General features: G+C 42.2%; 1 protein-coding gene across 3 annotated transcripts in view; it reads left to right on the forward strand.

The window, feature by feature from the left end:
* The window catches only part of clcn5b (chloride channel, voltage-sensitive 5b), a 46360-nt gene that overhangs the window by 15664 nt on the left and 11876 nt on the right, over nucleotides 1-18820 (forward strand). For all 3 annotated transcript variants that reach the window (XM_034676747.1, XM_034676746.1, XM_034676748.1), the window contains 10 exons: nucleotides 2147-2313; nucleotides 2399-2498; nucleotides 3318-3505; nucleotides 4043-4165; nucleotides 6228-6434; nucleotides 7940-8020; nucleotides 9831-10065; nucleotides 10141-10316; nucleotides 10626-10766; nucleotides 13440-13626. In XM_034676747.1, coding sequence (XP_034532638.1) covers nucleotides 2147-2313; nucleotides 2399-2498; nucleotides 3318-3505; nucleotides 4043-4165; nucleotides 6228-6434; nucleotides 7940-8020; nucleotides 9831-10065; nucleotides 10141-10316; nucleotides 10626-10766; nucleotides 13440-13626 — 1605 coding nt within the window. The remainder of the gene's footprint in view (nucleotides 1-2146; nucleotides 2314-2398; nucleotides 2499-3317; nucleotides 3506-4042; nucleotides 4166-6227; nucleotides 6435-7939; nucleotides 8021-9830; nucleotides 10066-10140; nucleotides 10317-10625; nucleotides 10767-13439; nucleotides 13627-18820) is intronic.

The raw sequence follows: 18820 nt of genomic DNA on the forward strand, positions 1-18820 counted from the left end.
TGTCTCACTGAGTCTCACTGTGTCTCATTGTGTCTCACTGTGTCTCACTGTGTCTCACTGTGTCTCATCTCACTGTGTCTCATTGTGTCTCACTGTGTCTCATTGTGTCTCACTGTGTCTCACTGTGTCTCACTGTGTCTCACTGTGTCTCATTGTGTCTCACTGTGTCTCATTGTGTCTCACTGAGTCTCACTGTGTCTCACTGTGTCTCACTGTGTCTCACTGTGTCTCACTGTGTATCATTGTGTCTCGCTGTGTCTCACTGTGTCTCACTGTGTCTCACTGTGTCTCACTGTGTATCATTATGTCTCACTGTGTCTCATTGTGTCTCATTGTGTCTCACTGTGTCTCACTGTGTCTCACTGTGTATCATTATGTCTCACTGTGTCTCACTGTGTCTCACTGTGTCTCACTGTGTCTCATTGTGTCTCACTGTGTCTCACTGTGTCTCATTGTGTCTCACTGTGTCTCATTGTGTCTCATTGTGTCTCACTGTGTCTCAGTGTGTCTCATTGTGTCTCACTGTGTGTGCACAACAATCAACAAAGACTTCAGAATCCACTCGTTCTTATTCTAGCTGATTGTTTCAGCCTCGTCGTGACTCTCCGCTCTCAGCTCTGTCCTCGGCTGCTCTCACAGCACAAATCAAAAGCAGCTCCACTTCCTGTTCCCGTCTGGAGCTGGATCTGATTGGGCGCTGCTGTCTGGTTATTGTCGCAGACTGTGGATCAGACGATGCCACGTTCTCCTGCTCTATCGCTATTACAGCATACATTCACAATACACATTCTTCACTGCTCCCTGTGCCCTCCTCTCCTCATTGTCCTCGCTCAGTAACGACAGAATCAGCAATAATCCTGGGTTTGCTACCGCTGGCACTTTCTCAAGGATGTGGTATGTGTGTGTGTGTGTGTGTGTGTGTGTGTGTGTTTGTATGTGGTTGTGTGTTGTGCACAAGGCAGTTGAAGCTGCTGCATTCAGCTTATTGTGTTTTGATGGTGTGTCAATTCCTCGTGCATTTTCTGAAAATGTTGATCCTCTTCCTTAGCTTAACACAAATTCAAATTTTTCCCACCAGAGACGGCTTGAGTTAAGTGTGTGTGTGTGTGTGTCTGCAGGAGTTCACTCGCTTGTTAGAGTTACATATGTCTTTGATTGTTTGTTTGTTTGTTTGTTTCTTTCGTTGTTTCTTTCGTTGTTTCTTTCTTTCTTTCTTTCTTTCTTCCTTCCTTTCTTTCTTTCTTTCTTTCTTTCTTTCTTTCTTTCTTTCTTTCTTTCTTTCTTTCTTTCTTTCTTTCTTTCTTTCTTTCTTCTTCTTTCTTTCTTTCTTTCTTTCTTTCTTTCTTTCTTTCTTTCTTTCTTTCTTTCTTTCTTTCTTTCTTTCCTTCTTTCTATTACTTTCCTTCCTTGCTTCCTTCCTTCTTTCTTTCTTTCTTTCTTTCTTTCCTTTCTTTCTTTCCTTCTTTCTTTCTTTCTTTCTTTCTTTCTTTCTTTCTTTCTTTCTTTCTTCCTTCCTTTCTTTCTTTCTTTCTTTCTTTCTTTCTTTCTTTCTTTCTTTCTTTCTTTCTTTCTTTCTTTCTTTCTTTCTTTCTTTCTTTCTTTCTTTCTTTCTTCCTTCCTTTCTTTCATTCCATCTTTCTTTCTTTCTTTCTTTCTTTCTTTCTTTCTTTCTTTTTGTTTTAATTTACTTTATTTATTTTTTATTTTGGGTTGTTTGTTTGTTTTTTCTTTAATTTAATATAGTTTTTTTGTTTTTTTTATTTTTTTTTCTCTTTTCTTTCCTCCTTATTTATTTTATTTAAGTATTTTTTTTTTTTTTGTTATTTATTTATTTTTGTTTGTTTTATTTTCACTGATTCAATTTTTGTTCCGTTTATTTTTCTTTGTTTGTTTGTTTGTTTATTTTTTATTTTTTTATTTTTATTTAATTCAATTTTTGTTTTATTTGTTTTTCTGTTTCTTTCTTTTTGTTTGAATTATTTATTTAATTGAATTTTTGTTCATTTTATTCTTGAAGTCTGACCCTCTTTAGACCAGAGGAAACTGAGGTGACATCAAAGACAACAACAAAAAGACATCATGCATGAAATGATGAAGCAGAATGTGTGTGAAGATGTTAATGTACCTCTCTCTCTTTCTCTCTCAGGAGCTTACGAGGAGTACGTCACCCGGCCTGCAGGTATGAACGGCACCGGCCCCACCAAGCTAGTGGACCCGCTGGAGGACCCTCTCCCCGGCCTGGGCACATACGAGGACTTCAACACCATCGACTGGGTCAGAGAGAAGAGCAAGGACAGAGACCGACACAGAGAGGTACGAAGAGTTACGACGATAGAGATGGTGGATATGAAACAAACTGTGTTACTCTGATTCTGATCTCATCTCTGTGCTCGTCTAGATCACCAACAAGAGCAGACAGTCCACTGTGGCTCTGCTGCACAGCGTCAGTGATGCCTTCTCTGGATGGCTGCTCATGCTGCTGGTGGGACTCATGTCAGGTAGTGTGCTGTGTTCACTTGTTCATACACTTTCCTTAGTGACAGGCTGCAGGCGGAGAACTACAAACTGACACTGATGATGCTTTGAAACAAGGCGTGCAGAGTAACATCCATCACCCTGCACACACTTGATCAGGCAGGCTACAACTTTCAGAGGGAGGGCTTTTATTTGATCCTTAAAATGTTTATTTTTCAGTCCAAATGACGAGAAAGTTTAACACAAAATGGAATATGTCCAGTGGATCTTATCAGCTGTCAGCAGCACGTTGAAAATTAGGAAAGTGTGCCTGATTAGAAAAAATATTTTATTTAGTTTAATTTAATGTTGTTTAGTTTAGTTTTATTTTATTTGGTTTTAATTCATTTTATTTTATTTTACCTTATTTTGTTTAGTTTTGTTTTATAAAAGTTTAGTTTTTTTATTATTAATTTTTCTTTTTTTTTTTTTTTTAATTGTATTATTTAATTTTGTTTTGTTTTATTGTATTTTACTTTACTTTAATTTGTTATGTTTTATTTTATTTTGTTTTACTTTGTTTTAATTTGTTTTAATTCATTTTATTCTGTTTTTTTGTTGTTTTTCTTAATTTAATTTTGTTTTATTTTATTTACTTTAATTTAATTTTGTTTTATTTTATTATACTTAGTTTAATTTAATTTAATTTAATTAGTTTATTTATTTATTTATTTATTTTAAAAATATTTATTCACAATGTTTCCATCAGAGATATCAGCCCTCTCTTGAAAGCTACCACTTAAACTGTATATATTTTTTTAACACGTATATGTTGGTCTTCTCTCTCTCTCCCGCTCCCTCAGGTGCTCTGGCGGGCGGCATCGACATCGCAGCCCACTGGCTCACAGACATGAAGGACGGCGTTTGTCTCATCGGCTTCTGGTTCAACCACGAGCACTGCTGCTGGACGTCCAACGAGACCACGTTCCAGGAGAGGGACCGCTGTCCTCAGTGGCAGAGCTGGGGCGAGCTCATTACGGGGGAGTCAGACGTAAGACAACACGGAAACAGCAGACAGGCTGTCATTAAACTCTGCCTGCAGAGGGACACATGGTTTAAAGGGAACAGTGTTGACTCTCAATCTGTGAATGAAACATGAAAACAGAGTCATGACTGAATGTGGACTGTCTGCTGAAGCTTGGTCCTCTGGCTCCATCTACTGGTCGTCAGATGTCATGACAAATGAAAACACCCAAACTGAGTCAAGATGCTTCATTATTAAGAAGCAGCCCTGATTGGAACTCCCTATAAAGCACTTTAAAAACAAAGCACTGGTTTATTTTAGTCATTTTAAATCCTTAGTTGTTAACGTGTTAACTCTTTCATTCCTGTCTGTTTTTAATCGATCATCGTTCTTTAAAGGTTTTATCTTTCATCGTCTTATTTTCTTTTATACGCTTGACAACGTTGTAAACGAGAGCTTTGTTTTACGAGTCTAAATAAAGACCATATAAAACATATTATTTAAATGCTGTTGTATTCTTTTTATCTTTATTTCACACGTGTGTTTCTTTGTGTTTATCTGCAGGGCCCGTTCGCCTACATAATGAACTACCTGATGTACATCTTCTGGGCTCTGCTGTTCTCCTTCCTGGCTGTGACGCTGGTCAGAGCGTTCGCTCCGTACGCATGCGGCTCAGGAATACCAGAGGTAAAAACTGCACCCATAAAAATGCTGTTATAAAAAAGCAGCATGAACATTTTACTTTTGTTCCAAATCTTGATCTGCTTGTAATGATATCTATGATAAACTATGTGCGTTTCGAGCGGTGGACCCAGGGTCTAAATTTAGTTCAGGGGTAGATAATCTCCCCCCTAAAAAAGCCCCTGCTAGGGGGGTAGTACTTTTCAAAGGTCCCGGGACTTTTAGGGGGCAGGGACTGCAATGCTGAACATGTCTGATTGGTAGATTAACGCAGTGTTTTTATTCCGCCCGCCGTCCACAATAACATCACACACATCTGTGATTCACTTGATTTCTCTTTCTTTCATTAGTTTTTATTTGTTCTATCTTTTTTGTATGTGTGTGTACTTTTCAAAAGAAGAAGCTGTGATTCTCTTGATTTAGCAGCTTGCAACAGTAGTCTTCTCTCAGCCCACCGTGAATGCGTCTCTCTCCCGGTGTTCCGGTTTTAAAAGTGACCCTGTAAACTGGAGACCTTCAGCTGAACGTGTCAGTGTTTGTGGAGTTTACACAGCTGTTGAAACACAGAGGGAGTTCCTGGGAATGCAAACTAGTTTAGTTTTTATTAAGATTTCAAAATATCCTCATCAGATATTTAATGATCGTCTAAAGACGTTTGTGAGGGATGCATCCGGCTGAGAGTCTCCAGTTAACAGGGTTGCTGTTTAAACCAAAACACCGGCCGATCTCTGCCACGGCTTTTTGAGTTCAAAAGGATTTTAAAGCCGTGTTGAAACGTCTTTGCTACTCGCACTTATCTCCTCTCACGTGTTGATTCAGTGAATCCATCTGTGATGAAATATAGCACCATCTAAAACAGCGCCAGCTGAGTCTCTTCATGCTAACAGGCTAACTGTTGTGTTGCTCATAATGATACCTGCCTGTCCGTCTGCTTCTATGGTGTCATCTGTGATGAATGGTATTTGTCTTTGTTTTACTGCCCTCTACTGGTCTGGTGGTGTAGTGCATTTACTTTTTTATTTCTCCATACGTCACTGGCCTGATTTACACAATCTACCCGGGACTTCAGCCCGCGGCCGAAACGCAGACAACAATGGGGCACAGGAACCTTTTAGTTCAGGGTAAAGTAGTTCTGGGAGCTAAAAGATGCCCCGACATATAATTCTAAAGCACGTTTGTTCATTGACAGATTTACACAGGATGATAAACAGGGTTTCTTGCCCCACACAATCACAGTTATTCACTCTCGTTGATTTGATTCCACTTTATTTTTATCCCCCTGATTTAAAGCCACAGACCTCGCAGCAAGAACAAACCATTTGAAGATGTTTGGATTTACTCCCCAGAGTGTTTGGACAAGAAATATGGCTCCGACCTCATGTTTGCAGTTTGAAACCAGTTATAGCCTTTATGCTTTCATTATCTTTGTTTATGATCTCTAAACATATTGTAGCCCGGTCCATCTGCTTTCCCCTTCCTCCCTTACTCCACTCTCTTTAATCATTTCCATACAGCATCCATCATCACTTAGATTTGGAGGACACTGATGGAGAAATTTTATCAACAAGTAAAAAAGAAACAGATCCCTCCTCCTCCTCCTCGTCCTCCTCTCTGCCATCCGTGTTTACTCTCCTCGTCTCTTCCTTCCCTCTTTGTCTCTGAGGAAGTGAGGACCTGAAGATTTGCTTACACTGTGACAAGGAGACAAGTGGAAAACCCCGCAGAGTACAAACACATCCACACTGATTCACCGTTTCCATATATACAGATCCGAACACAAACACAGCTCGTCCCTGCACACACAAACCTCTCTCCTCTCTGAAATGAACACCGTCTCGAATTTCTCAGGACTCAAATCCGGCCTCGCCACTGAGAGGTCAGACGGTGTCAACGTGCCCACGCACTCCGGATTAACGGCTTATTTAGAAGACAAATACCCCCAAACTTCATTTGTTCTCCTTTCCCTTCCATAAATGTTTACACTCCTCTTCTCTCTCGGCTACACATGTGGATCCCTCGCACAAACACACCCTCATCTTCTCCACTTTCTCTTTCCTGTCTCCGCCAGATTAAAACCATCCTGAGCGGGTTTATCATCCGAGGCTACCTGGGGAAGTGGACCCTCATCATCAAGACCATCACGCTGGTTTTAGCCGTCTCATCCGGGCTCAGTTTAGGGAAGGAGGGCCCTCTGGTGCACGTCGCCTGCTGCTGCGCTAACATACTGTGTCATCTGTTCACTAAGTATCGAAAGAACGAGGCCAAGAGGAGAGAGGTAAGCTGTGGTGTGAGCAGTCTCTATGGAGAGCAAATGCAGGCAGAGCACAATCAACCGTGTGACACTGTAGCTCCTATAGGCTGTATTTTGATTATGACTTATTTACCTCTGAAGCAATGTCAACCAATCATGTATCATCACCAACAGTCTCTATGGAGAGCAAATGCAGGCAGAGCCCAATCCACCTTGTGACACTGTAGCTTATATCTGCTGTAACATGATGAAGATTTATTTATCTCTCAAGCAATGTCAACCAATCATGTATCATCACCAACAGTCTCTATGGAGAGCAAATGCAGGCAGAGCCCAATCCACCTTGTGACACTGTAGCTTATATCTGCTGTAACATGATGAAGATTTATTTATCTCTCAAGCAATGTCAACCAATCGTGTATCAACACCAGGATTTAAATGGTGTAAACAGTCTGTACGGAGAGCAATGCAGGCAGAGCACAATCTACCGTATGACACTGTAGCTTCTATCGGCTGTAATCTAATGATGATTTATCCATCTCTCGAGCAATGTCAACCAATCGTGTATCACCAGGCTTTTAGTGATGTTAGCAGTCTCTGTGGAGAGCTAATGCAGGCAGAGCACAATCCACCTTGTGACACTGTAGCTTCTATTGGCTGTAATCTAAAGATGATTTATCCATCTCACGGGTAATGTCAACCAATTGTGTATCGCAAGGTTTTTATTGATGTTTACAGTCTCTTTGGAGAGCTAATGCAGGCAGAGCACAATCAACTGTGTGACACCAGCTTCTATTGGCTGTATTTTGATGATGAGTTATTTATCTCTCAAGCAATGTCAACCAACCAATCAAATATCGCCAGGCTTTAAGTGGGGTAAACAGTATCTATGAGATAGAGATAGAGATAGAGAGAGAGAGAGAGAGAGAGAGACTAAAATCCAGAATGAGTCAATCAATAGTTCCTCTTTTAGAAAGGGTCAGGCTAGGACCAGCTCGCCCACACCAGCTCTCTGGTCAGGTCTAGACAGTGCTGTTAGACATGGAGGTATCGTAATCCGACGGAACACATGCGGAACTGAAAGTTCAAATGTTCACAGCAGATATAGAAGAGTGAAAGTACGGTCAGGGGAGTGATCTGCACTGAACTCTTGAACTTCTTATTACAGTAACTTTCAAACAACAGAGCTTAAAGAAGCAGGTAACTCCATAATCAACAACATACATACTGTTTACAGTGTTATACAGAGAATTCAAGTGGTTTATAATGAATTAAATGAAATCACAACCAGGTTAGCATGTCAGGCCTTGGGTGAGGAACATGTAGGAACAAGTTCTGTAAAAGTGTTAACACAGTTTAGAGACTCGTACTGGACAGGCTGTTGTCTCCTCCTCGTCTGTGAACCCTGTGATGTCTGATATCTTAAGAAACAGAAGCTACAGAGTCATAAACCTTACGTACATGCTCGTATTTTATCTCTGGAGACATCCGAACTGAAAGCAGATGTTTGTTGGTGTTCCTGTGTGTAGGTGTTATCAGCAGCAGCAGCGGTGGGCGTGTCCGTGGCCTTCGGGGCTCCCATAGGAGGAGTGCTGTTCAGTCTGGAGGAGGTGAGTGTTTTGTCTTTATCTCTTCCTGAATCAGACTTATATCTGATAAGACACCCTCTAATGTAACAGCTTCATTTCACTTCAACTAGATTCACGTCAACCACTAGACATTTCATCCGAGGAAGATAATAAACTCCTCTGAATTGGGTTTTAATTGCTTCCCTCTTCTTGTTTGATTTGTCTGAAATGATGAAACTTGATGCTGAGATCCGCCCGGCCACTGGCACTAAACTGAGACATAATAAACCATGAAGAAGAGTTTGCATTGATGCTGTTTCAGGATTCATGTGCCTCAGCAGGATTTTGATTTATCCCTTCAGGAGGGAGGGTCAAGTAGGGAAGTTTTACCCACACAGAAACGACCAGGCATTTGTAGGGCTGGGCGATAATTCGATAATGATAATTAACTATATATACTTTTTCTCAGATATCTGAAAAACTGATAACAGGCCTTTCCTATCACCTGAAGTTATTTGGTTACCACTTGTATAAAGGCCTCCTTTTATGTTTAGTACAGAAGCCCTAAAAGAACATGATAAAATACATTTCATCTTCTCATTTATCTTGTCTTATTTTTCTCATAATCTCGAGAAAACAAAGCTTGTTATCTTGAAAACGAGAAAAATAAGTTGCCATCTTGAGAAAAAAAGTGAAATAAACTCATGTCCTTTTAGGGCTTCCGTAGAATTCTCTATCTCAGTTATCAAAATGCTTAAAGGCCCTGTGAGGAGTTTTGAACTGGCTGAGAAACAGACTGAAAATGATACCGATGCCTCTTTATAACCTTCAATAGCAAACAAGGCCATCAGTAACAACACTGACACCTTCTCTGTTGTAATTTTTAATGCCCGAAACCACCCTGAGGGGGTCGGTGTCAAACCAGATGATGGACATCTCGCTTCAGAAACAGCCTTTATTTGACTGTTTTCATGGAAAATAATCACATTCCCTGATAAAGTTGACTGTTAAAAGACAACAGGATGAGGTTTTTGTTGAAAACACTACTTTTGCACCTACAGGACAAGAGATAAGAGGTATCGCTTTGTCCACAAGGGGGTGCCAGAATCGATACAAAACAAAAGTTCCTCACAGCAGCTTTAAGCAACCAGTTTCAGATTGTTAATCCAATCATATAATCCAACTAGGTCTGGGCGATAAATCAATAACGATAATTATCGTAGTGTAATTTTTCCCAAAATAAGTATAACAAACATTTGATAGGGGCGCTGGTGGACTAGCGGTCTATGTGCTCCACATACAGAGGCTATAGTCCTTCTCGCAGAGGTATTCTCTTCTCCCCACGTTTCCTGTCTCTCTTCACCTGTACTATCAAATAAAGGTGAAAAAAACCCCAAAGATGTTGGATAAAAATTCAATATATTTAAACCTGTAATTACACCCAACAACCACTGGAAAGGGAGGGGGCGCTAGTGGGTCTTAAATTCTAGTTGTGACTGAAATGACTAGGCATGTGTAGGGCTGGGCGATAATTCAATATTGTAAATTTTAAATCCAATTATGTAAATCATCTGAAAAAATACGAATCTGAAAGCTCAAACTTCATGAAAAAGATCTACTTCCTGTTAGCACTATCAAAAATGATGGATTCAAGAAGCTTATCAGAAAACTAAATCCAGATACAAGCAAACAAACTGACTTCAACTTTCACTCAGGAGCAAAAATCTGCCTTTAAATTGACATGAAATAAGGATTTGATATTTATTGTGATAACATCTTTTGCAATATCGCCCAGCTCTACACATTTGTCTCCAAACAGTAATGAAGGTTCTTTTCACCCTCCCTCCTTCAGGTCAGTTATTACTTCCCTCTGAAGACACTGTGGCGTTCCTTCTTCGCCGCCCTGGTTGCCGCCTTCACTCTGCGCTCCATCAACCCGTTCGGGAACAGCCGCCTGGTGCTCTTCTACGTGGAGTTCCACGCCCCCTGGCACCTGGTGGAGCTGGCCCCCTTCATCCTGCTGGGGATATTCGGCGGCCTTTGGGGGGCGCTGTTTATCAGGGCTAACATCGCGTGGTGCAGGAGACGTAAGTGTGGGAGGATGCAGACACACCTCATCTCTAAAATGAACAGTGCATTAATGTGCTCCTGTGTCTTTAAAGGTAAGACGACTCGTCTCGGGCACTACCCCGTCATCGAGGTCCTCGTGGTCGCCGCTCTCACCGCCATCGTCGCATACCCCAACAGCTACACCAGAATGAGCGGCGCCGAGCTCATCTCGGAGCTCTTCAATGACTGCTCGCTGCTAGACTCGTCTCAGCTCTGCGGCTACAAACAGGTCTGTGTGTGTGTGTGTGTGTGTGTGTGCGTGTGTGTGTGAGAGGTAGACTTCCATGTGTGTGAAGCAAAGGATCTGTTTGTTTGGAGGGAGAATAAACAACCAGTTTTATTGCTGTGTCATTCAAGACCCGTGAATTATGAAGCGTGACCGTCCGATTGAAGAGTTCTTATTCCTTTAAGTGTTTTCAGATTGATTCTCAGACATGTTTCCTTTCTTTCTGTCTTTTAATCCCTTTTTATTGCTTTTTCATCCCTCTCTGTCCTCTCCGTTTGTCTCCTTGTCTGCACTTCTCCTCATTCTTTCCAGCCGACCAACACATCAGAAACAGGTGTGGGGAACAGCCTGGCTGACCGGCCGGCAGGAGAAGGCCTGTACACGGCTCTGTGGCAGCTCGCCCTGGCTTTGGTCTTCAAGATGATGATCACTGTGATCACGTTCGGCATGAAGGTGGGTCCAAACACAAACAGAACAACATCAGCGCTCTGCTTCAGACCTGGACGACATCTCCAGGTGCATTTCGACCAAGAGTTCCGGGGTCTTTTAGCCCCCAGAACTACTTTACCTGGAACTAAAAGGTTCCTGTGCCCCCATTGTTGTCTGCGTTTCGACCACGGGCTGAACTCCCGGGTAGATTTCGCAAATCAGGCCAATGACGTATGGAAAGTCCCGGGACCTTTAAAGGGTACTACCCCCATTGCAGGGGCTTTGTAGGGGAGAGATTATCTACCCCTGAACTAAATTTAGACCCTGGGTCCACCAGTCCAAACGGACGTAGTTCAGGGGTAAAGTCCCTAGTTCCATGGCAAATTTCCTAGTTCCAAAGTAAAGTTCCTAGTTCCGAGATAAAGTCCCTAGTTCCGGGGTAAAGTTGCTGGTTCCGGGATAAAGTCTCTAGTTCTGGGGTAAGGTTCCTAGTTCAGGGGTAAAGTTCCCAGTTCAGCAGTAAAGTTCTAGTTTTGGGGTAAAGTTCCTATTTCCAGGTTCTGGTGTAAAGTTCCTAGTTCTGGAGTAAAGTTCCTAGTTCTTAGTTCACAGGTTAAGTTCCTAGTTCACAGGTTAAGTTCCTTGTACCAGGTTCCGGGGTAAAGTTTCTAGTTCCTAGTTCTTGGGTAAAGTTCCTATTTCTGGTGTAAAGTTCCTAGTTCTTAGTTCACATGTTAAGTTCCTAGTTCCGAGGTAAAGTTCCTTGTTCCAGGTTCAGGGGTAAAGTTTCTAGTTCCTAATTCTTGGGTAAAGTTCCTAGTTCTGGGGTAAAGTTCCTAGTTCCGGTGTAAAGTTCCTAGTTCTGGTGTAAAGTTCCTAGTTCTGCGGTAAAGTTCCTAGTTCCTGCAGTGGAAAAGCGCCCTCTGACATGTCCTCTGTGAACTCTGTGAACCACGTTCCTCTTTTTGTTCACTCACTCCGCTGTGACCCGTGTCTCAGCGCACACTCAGTGCAGCGTAGCCTTGTTCAAACACAGTCACAGCAGCATGACTCACCACCATGTGGAGCTCCATGGCGAGAGTTAAAGGGGAAACAATGATGACAGCGACACTGACATGCTCATAAGGAGAGCTGCTCCTCCAGATGAGGGCAGAGTTTTATTACAGAAGCTTCAAAGTGAATCATGGTCATCATGAACTAGCTGAAGATGCACATGGACGCCGTTAGCACATGGACGCTGATAGCACGATTATTAGGAGGAACACCATGTGTACATCACCCTCGGGCAGATAATAATTGAAGACGGGAGTTTTCAAAGATGGTCAGGAAAAATCACGATGAGTCATACCGCAGAAATGGATTCACATGGTTTAAAAAATTGTTTTTGAAATTTAAAAAGGAACAAATCTTCTCTGATGACACTGAGTGAAGCAGGCAGACAGAAACAACACCCACAAGAGAAGTGATCATCGTCTCAGGAGGACTAAGTTATTTTGTTTGACCATTTCTAAAAACATGTGTTTTATTAAAGTTCTCCTTTTTGTTAACACTTTAAAAAGACTTGAGAGGCGTTAAACTAAAGTATCATCGACTGGCTGTCGACATCAATCGTTCATTTTCAGCCTGTTCCGCTGATATCAGTGACAGGCTGCTGTTTTTAATCTGGATTATGAACTAAATACACAGAATGAAGTTATGTAGTAATTTTCTTTCTTAAGACTTTTGTGAAAGTCAATTTTTAAATTTTGTTTTATGCTCACTAGCTGGCATTTGAAGCTTGTGCTTTGAAATTTTGTCCATGTGATTTCATTTGATTTCAGTATTATTATCATTATATTATTTTGTATTTTATTATCAGTTTTTTTTTATTTGATTATTATTATACTATTTTTTGTTTGATTATTATTATATTATTTTTATTCTATTAAAATTTGTATTTTGTTTTATTTTATTATCAGTATATTCTTTTTTTATTATTATATTCTTTTTATTCTATTAAGATTCTATTTTTTTTATTATCTATATATATATATTTTTTTATCATTATATCCAGAATTTTAATTCACACACAAAACAGAAAAAAAATTGTGTATCTGCTTAAATCAACAAACAGGAAAGAAAGAATAAAGAATAAACAAACAAATAAAATTGCAATAAAATAATGATAATGAAAATAAACAAATTAACACAAAAAGATGAAAATACAATTACATACTGTCCTTGTTAGTTGGTAATAAAGATCTGGTAACACTTCCACTTTAAAAGATAATCATTCCACCTTTTAGTCCATCTATAAAAAAGTTGTTCATATGAGTTTGAGGAACCACTCCCCAATCCTGCTTTGACTTTCTTTTCCCCCTCCACTGTATTTATTTATGAATTAATGAATCTCTAAAGGAGTTTAAAACACACTGTTCTGTAGTGTTAAGCAGCTGTAGGTGTTTATTAATGCAGTAGATAAGAGACTTCAGTAGAAACAGAAACCTGATGACAGTGATGTTGAATTTAGTTTGAGTTTCTGATGAGTCAGCTCGACTGTCCTTTAGCTCAGTGACCTAAAGGCCTCGTGATTCATAAATCTCTCTCTCAGGTTTAATTTATTATCTCTAGACGTGTGTGTGTGTTTCAAAATGTAACACAACAACTGAATTTACGAGGCAGCGCTGACCGATACTTCTCCTCCCCGCGTCCCTCCAGGTTCCCTCGGGTCTCTTCATCCCCAGCATGGCGGTCGGAGCGATCGCCGGCCGACTGCTGGGCGTCGGCATGGAGCAGCTGGCTTACTACAACCACGACACATTCATCTTTAAAGGGTGGTGCTCGCCGGGACAAGACTGCATCACCCCGGGGCTCTACGCCATGGTGGGGGCCGCTGCGTGTTTAGGTGAGTGTTAACCGGACAGATCTGGACCTGAAGATAAGAGGTTTTTCTAACAACATGCAAAAGAATGAAGACTCCGCGTTGAGCCGGACTTGGAGATGTTTGTGAGGGCCTGGAGAGCAGCTGGATGAGGGCGGGGAGATGACAGTTGTTGAGAATATACAACCCAGACCCAGATTGATGCTGTGAAATGAGGGGACGAAGGGGATTTCCTTGTGCACTTAGTACTTGAAGTTAAGGGTTTTTAACAAAACAAAACAAGTCCTACCTCCTTTGATATTTGATCTACGGCCAGTTCAGAGAGGAATAAATTACATATTCACTTCGGCATCTTTCAAATCCTCTTTGTTTTCTCAGTGTGATATATATCGTGACTGATGCTCGCTCTGTTTTTTAACCTGGGGTCTTCACTGATGCTCTCCCTGCCTTGAATTTACATGTTTGTACCAAGCAGCACAACAAACCATGAGAATTGAAGCCGATGCGGAAGTGTTAAAAACTGCAGTTCCTCGAGCGTCCACTAGAGGCTGGCTCCGGAAGTACCAGAAACCACATACACACCAATTGAAAAAAGCCGATCTTTACAGCAGAAATAAACATGTTTACAGCCTGGTACAAAAAACAAGTGCTGTCTGGATAGCTCATTTCTCTATCGGCACACACTGTACGGGGTTTTCCAACAGGCACAGCTGACTTGATTGACAGGCGGGAACGCTGTAGCTGTTGGCGAGGATGCTCAAAGTCCACCTCTTTACGTCACACTCACTCGACAGAAGTTATGTTGAGTTCAACATTTCCAATATGGCTGCCGCCTCCGATTGGCTTCAAAACAGCGCTTCAGAAACAGACTGGTGACGTCACGGATACTACGTCCATCATTAATTCAGTCTATGGTAGGAGTTCCCAAACTTTTCAGCCGGCAACCCCCAAAATATAGATGCCCAAGACTTGTGACCCCCACTGTCCCTCAAAGTGATTTAATGTGGCTTCATTTAGCTGGTCTGCAGGAAATCACCCTACCTATATGAGCATGTGTCTGTGTTTCCTGTGCCGTTATGAATTAACCTGCTGCTACTGATGCTTTTGATAATTAACTGTTCACTAACCCTAAACTTAGGAGTCATCTGGCAAAAAGAGAGGCAGAAAACTCAATACATTTTCAATTTGCAAGTTTTTATTTCAAGTTTAGCTACTATTTTTATATTCTTTACTTAAATGGGTAAAATGTGGTATTTTTAGACAACTAAAACAAAAAAAAACATTCTGGAAGACATGTCACAACGCCCCATTCGTGTCTTGCGACCCCCCAGGGGGTCCCGACCCACACTTTGAGAACCCCTGGCCTATGGTATAAACACAGCATCACCCCTCTCAAACACATCTTCATCAACGATACGCTGGTTTCAGTTTCCGCCCTCAGTCATCCTCCACATTAAGTCAATCAATCAATCAGACTTTACAATGATATTGTAACACAAAGTGCTGTAACTAGAAGACCCCCCCATCCCCCAATCCAACCCCCTGTCAGTAAAGATTAATACAGCCATGACTTTGTAATTATGATAATTCAAAAGAAAAACAAAATGTCAACATAAGTCTATAAATGTTCAGTTTTTATAGTCCCTTTCCTTCCCTCCTTCCTGGGTCTTTGATCTGAAATATACTTGCAGGATAATTTAGTGCTGATACATGTTACATGTTACAGAACTGCCACGTTCAACGCACCCAGGCTCTGTACATGCAAGCTCCAGGTAGTGACAACACAGATACTACCTACTCTACCACCTGGACCCTCGCAGCCCCCACCACCCAACACACAACAAGAAGAGTCTGCAGCTGTACATTAGAAGACAGGGGAGGCGGAGCCAAGAAAACTGAGAAGTAGATCCCTCCATCCATCCTAATGAAGAGTTCAGGTCCCAGATTTGCGGAAACATCGAATACATGACAGAAAAGTTGAATTTAAACTCTGACCAATCTAAATACTCCCCAGAATTCCCCTCACTGGGGCACTTGTGGCCTAGCGGTCTAAGCGCCCCACATACAGAGGCTACAGTCCTCGTCGCAGAGGTCGCCGGTTCAATTCCCGGCCCGACCATTTGCTGCATGTCCTCCCCCACTCTCTACTCCCCCACATTTCCTGTCTCTCTTCACCTGGCCTATCACAGATACATCCATGACATGAGTCACTGCACACCTCATCAACCATGGACACTACCCCTCATAGGTAACCATCTACTGTTACTGATGTTGATCCTGAAGTGATGCTCTAGTAGGTATTCCCTCCCCCAGTCTCAGAAAGCCCCGAGTCACCACCGTCCTCAGAGAACTTTGACAGATCCATGAAGTCTCTGAGAAACAAGTAAACGTCTGTGTTTGTGGAAGGAGAGACGACGGCCGAATGTGGCTCGAAGAGGAGAGAGAGAGAATGAGATGCTTCTTTTTCAGGACAGGAAAATCCCCCAAAATCCCCCTTTTTTTTTAAAAGAACAAGTTTCAGACAAGTCTCTGTCTTCTCATGTCTGTGTCCTCTTTGATGTCTTGTTTTTTAAGAAACTATCTCACAGTGAGGAGGATGATGATGCTGTCAAGTGATGTTAAAGGATGAGCACGCTAGATAAAGTAGCTTCTGTGTGAAAATGAACCGTGAGGACAGAGACGTTTCTGTGTGAGGACCAAACTTTGATCTCAAACTTTAGCTTTTAATTACTTATATAAATCCGGTTTATTTATCAAACAGTCTTTATTTGTATAGCGCCAAATCACAACAAACGTCATCTCAAGACGCTTTTACAAACAGAGCAGGTCTAGACTCAGTCTTACCCCACCTTAATCCACCATGAGCAGAGCACCTCGCAGTATTTAGCAAGTTACAGCAGCGAGGCAAAACTTCCTTTAACAGGCAGAAACCTCGAGCAGGACCAGACTCATGTTAGACACACATCTGCTAAGACCGTGTTGGGTCTGGAAAGACAGATAGAGGATAATAAGAGAGAGAGGGAGCGGTGATAGTGCTAAGACAAGTAGTAGTAGTTGTAGCAACTGGAGTCTGGCACGTCCACAGCAGCAGAGATCCAGAGGAACCCACGAGACAAGGGAGCTCAGGGACTCCAGAAAGGTCTATGGTTAGTAACTTTAATGGGACAGGAAGAGGCATATCACAGAAGTAGTCTCAGTGATGTCACCAGTTGGTTTCTGAAGAGGTGTTATGAAGCCCAACGATGTCAATCACCATATTGGAAATGGCAAGGACAAACTTCCTTTAACAGGCAGAAACCTCCAGCAGGACCAGACTCATGTTAGACACACATCTACTGAGACCAAGTTGGGGTTGGAAAGAGGGATAGAGGAGAATAAGAGAGAGGGAGCGGTGATAGTGATGAGACGAGTAGTAATAGCTGTTGCCGCTGGAGTCCAGCACGTCCGTATCAGCTGAAGTCTGGAACGTCCACAGCAGGAGGACGTCTACAGCAGCCCCTTTTGACCAAGGCTGTTTCAGGGCCGGGTCAGAGCCAGCGCTCAATTGAGAACCGATTTTTCGTGTTTCGACTGTGAGTGAACCGGCTCCCGGCTGGGAAAACCGGTTCCAGAGCGGCACCAACTCTATGCTGGTCGAGAACCGCAAACCGCTCACGTCAGGGGCGAGGGGCGGGGTTGCGGTGATCAAAAACACAAGCCAAACATGTTTCCACCATTGTCCTGCAGCGAAAAAATAAAAGAGACTAATGGATTCAAAGGCAAAGCAGTGGTCGGCCGAGGAGACAAGCTGCCATTGTCCGCCATCGTTGTTGTTGTGAGGGACAGTTCGCGCTAGCTCTGCTGGGAAAACCAATCACGTAAATCTGACGTCATGACGTGCCTCTTCCACGGGCTCGTGTGGGCGGAATAACCAAAAGGGTGCCGTGTTGGTTTGTGAATTCAACCAGCGTTGAACCAGCGCGAGCACCAGCCCGGAAATACAACAAAGTTCGTGTTGGTCGAAAAGAGGTATCAGAGGAACCTACGAGACAAGGGAGCTCAGGGACTCCAGAAGGTCTATGGTTAGTAACTTTAATGGGACAAGGAGAGTTAAAGTAAGTGATGGGGGTGTTGGGGATGAGATAGGATCCCAGTGTGTCAGTGCACCAGTTCCCCCGGCAGTCTAAGCCTCTAGCAGCATAACTAAGAGCTGGTCCAAGCCTGATCCAGCTCTAACTATAAGCTTTATCAAAAAGGAAAGTTTGAAGCCTACTCTTAAAAGTAGAGAGGGTGTCTGCCTCCTGGACTCTGACTGGTAGATGATTCCAAAGGAGAGGGGCCTTATAACTGAAGCTTCTACCTCCCATACTACTTACTTGTTTTCAGAAATAAGATGCTAAATTGGTGCATTTCTCATATCTGTGTGTCTGAGTTGAACTTTCCAGTCCGTTTGTGTCGCATTAGAAACAAATATTTGAACTCATCAGTCTATCTACACCGCGCCAGCTCAGAGTCACTTTTCCCACGTGGACTGTAGCTGTTTGTTATTAAGTTGAAGTGAAGTCCAGACGTGTTAATGGAAGATAAGAAGAACTTCGCCTCCCGTCACTTTTCACTTCATTTGTCAAAGTGTGATCGAGCCAAGGGCAGAGAACCAGTCAGGAAGTGTTTGCTGTAAAAACCAGATGAGCTCTTCATTCTCACGGAGAGGAGCTGACTGTCTTATAGATGAGAGATAGAGCTGTCTTTGTTTCTCACTAGGATACTTGTGTATCAGTTGTGGCACATTCTGTACTTCACAGTCGCCCTATCAGAGTTAATGCACAAGGCTGACGGAGGCTCCAGGCAGTGTGGAGGATAACGTGTGATTGAAATCGACATTCTTTATTATGCTTTCAGTTTGTCTTTGTGTCTGATGTGTTTTTAAATAAGATGTAAACGAGACCAGAATGCAAAGTCAGTCACCAGGAGGACGTCTGTGTCCTTTAATCCTGATTAGTGAAGCAAGGCGAGTTTATTTATGGAGCTCATTTCAGCAACAAGATGATTTCAAAACACAACATGCTGTTATAACTGACTAAAAAGAAAAGTGTCTCAAAGTCATAGGTTATATTTTTTGGCATTTTCACCTTTATCGGATAGGACAGCTGAAGAGAGACAGGAAATGTGGGGAGTAGAGAGTGGGGGATGACATGCAGCAAATGGTCGAGGCTGGAATCGAACCTGGGACCTCTGCAAT

Source organism: Notolabrus celidotus, chromosome 23, assembly GCF_009762535.1.
Source record: "Notolabrus celidotus isolate fNotCel1 chromosome 23, fNotCel1.pri, whole genome shotgun sequence".
Classification (NCBI taxonomy): Eukaryota; Metazoa; Chordata; class Actinopteri; order Labriformes; family Labridae; genus Notolabrus; species Notolabrus celidotus.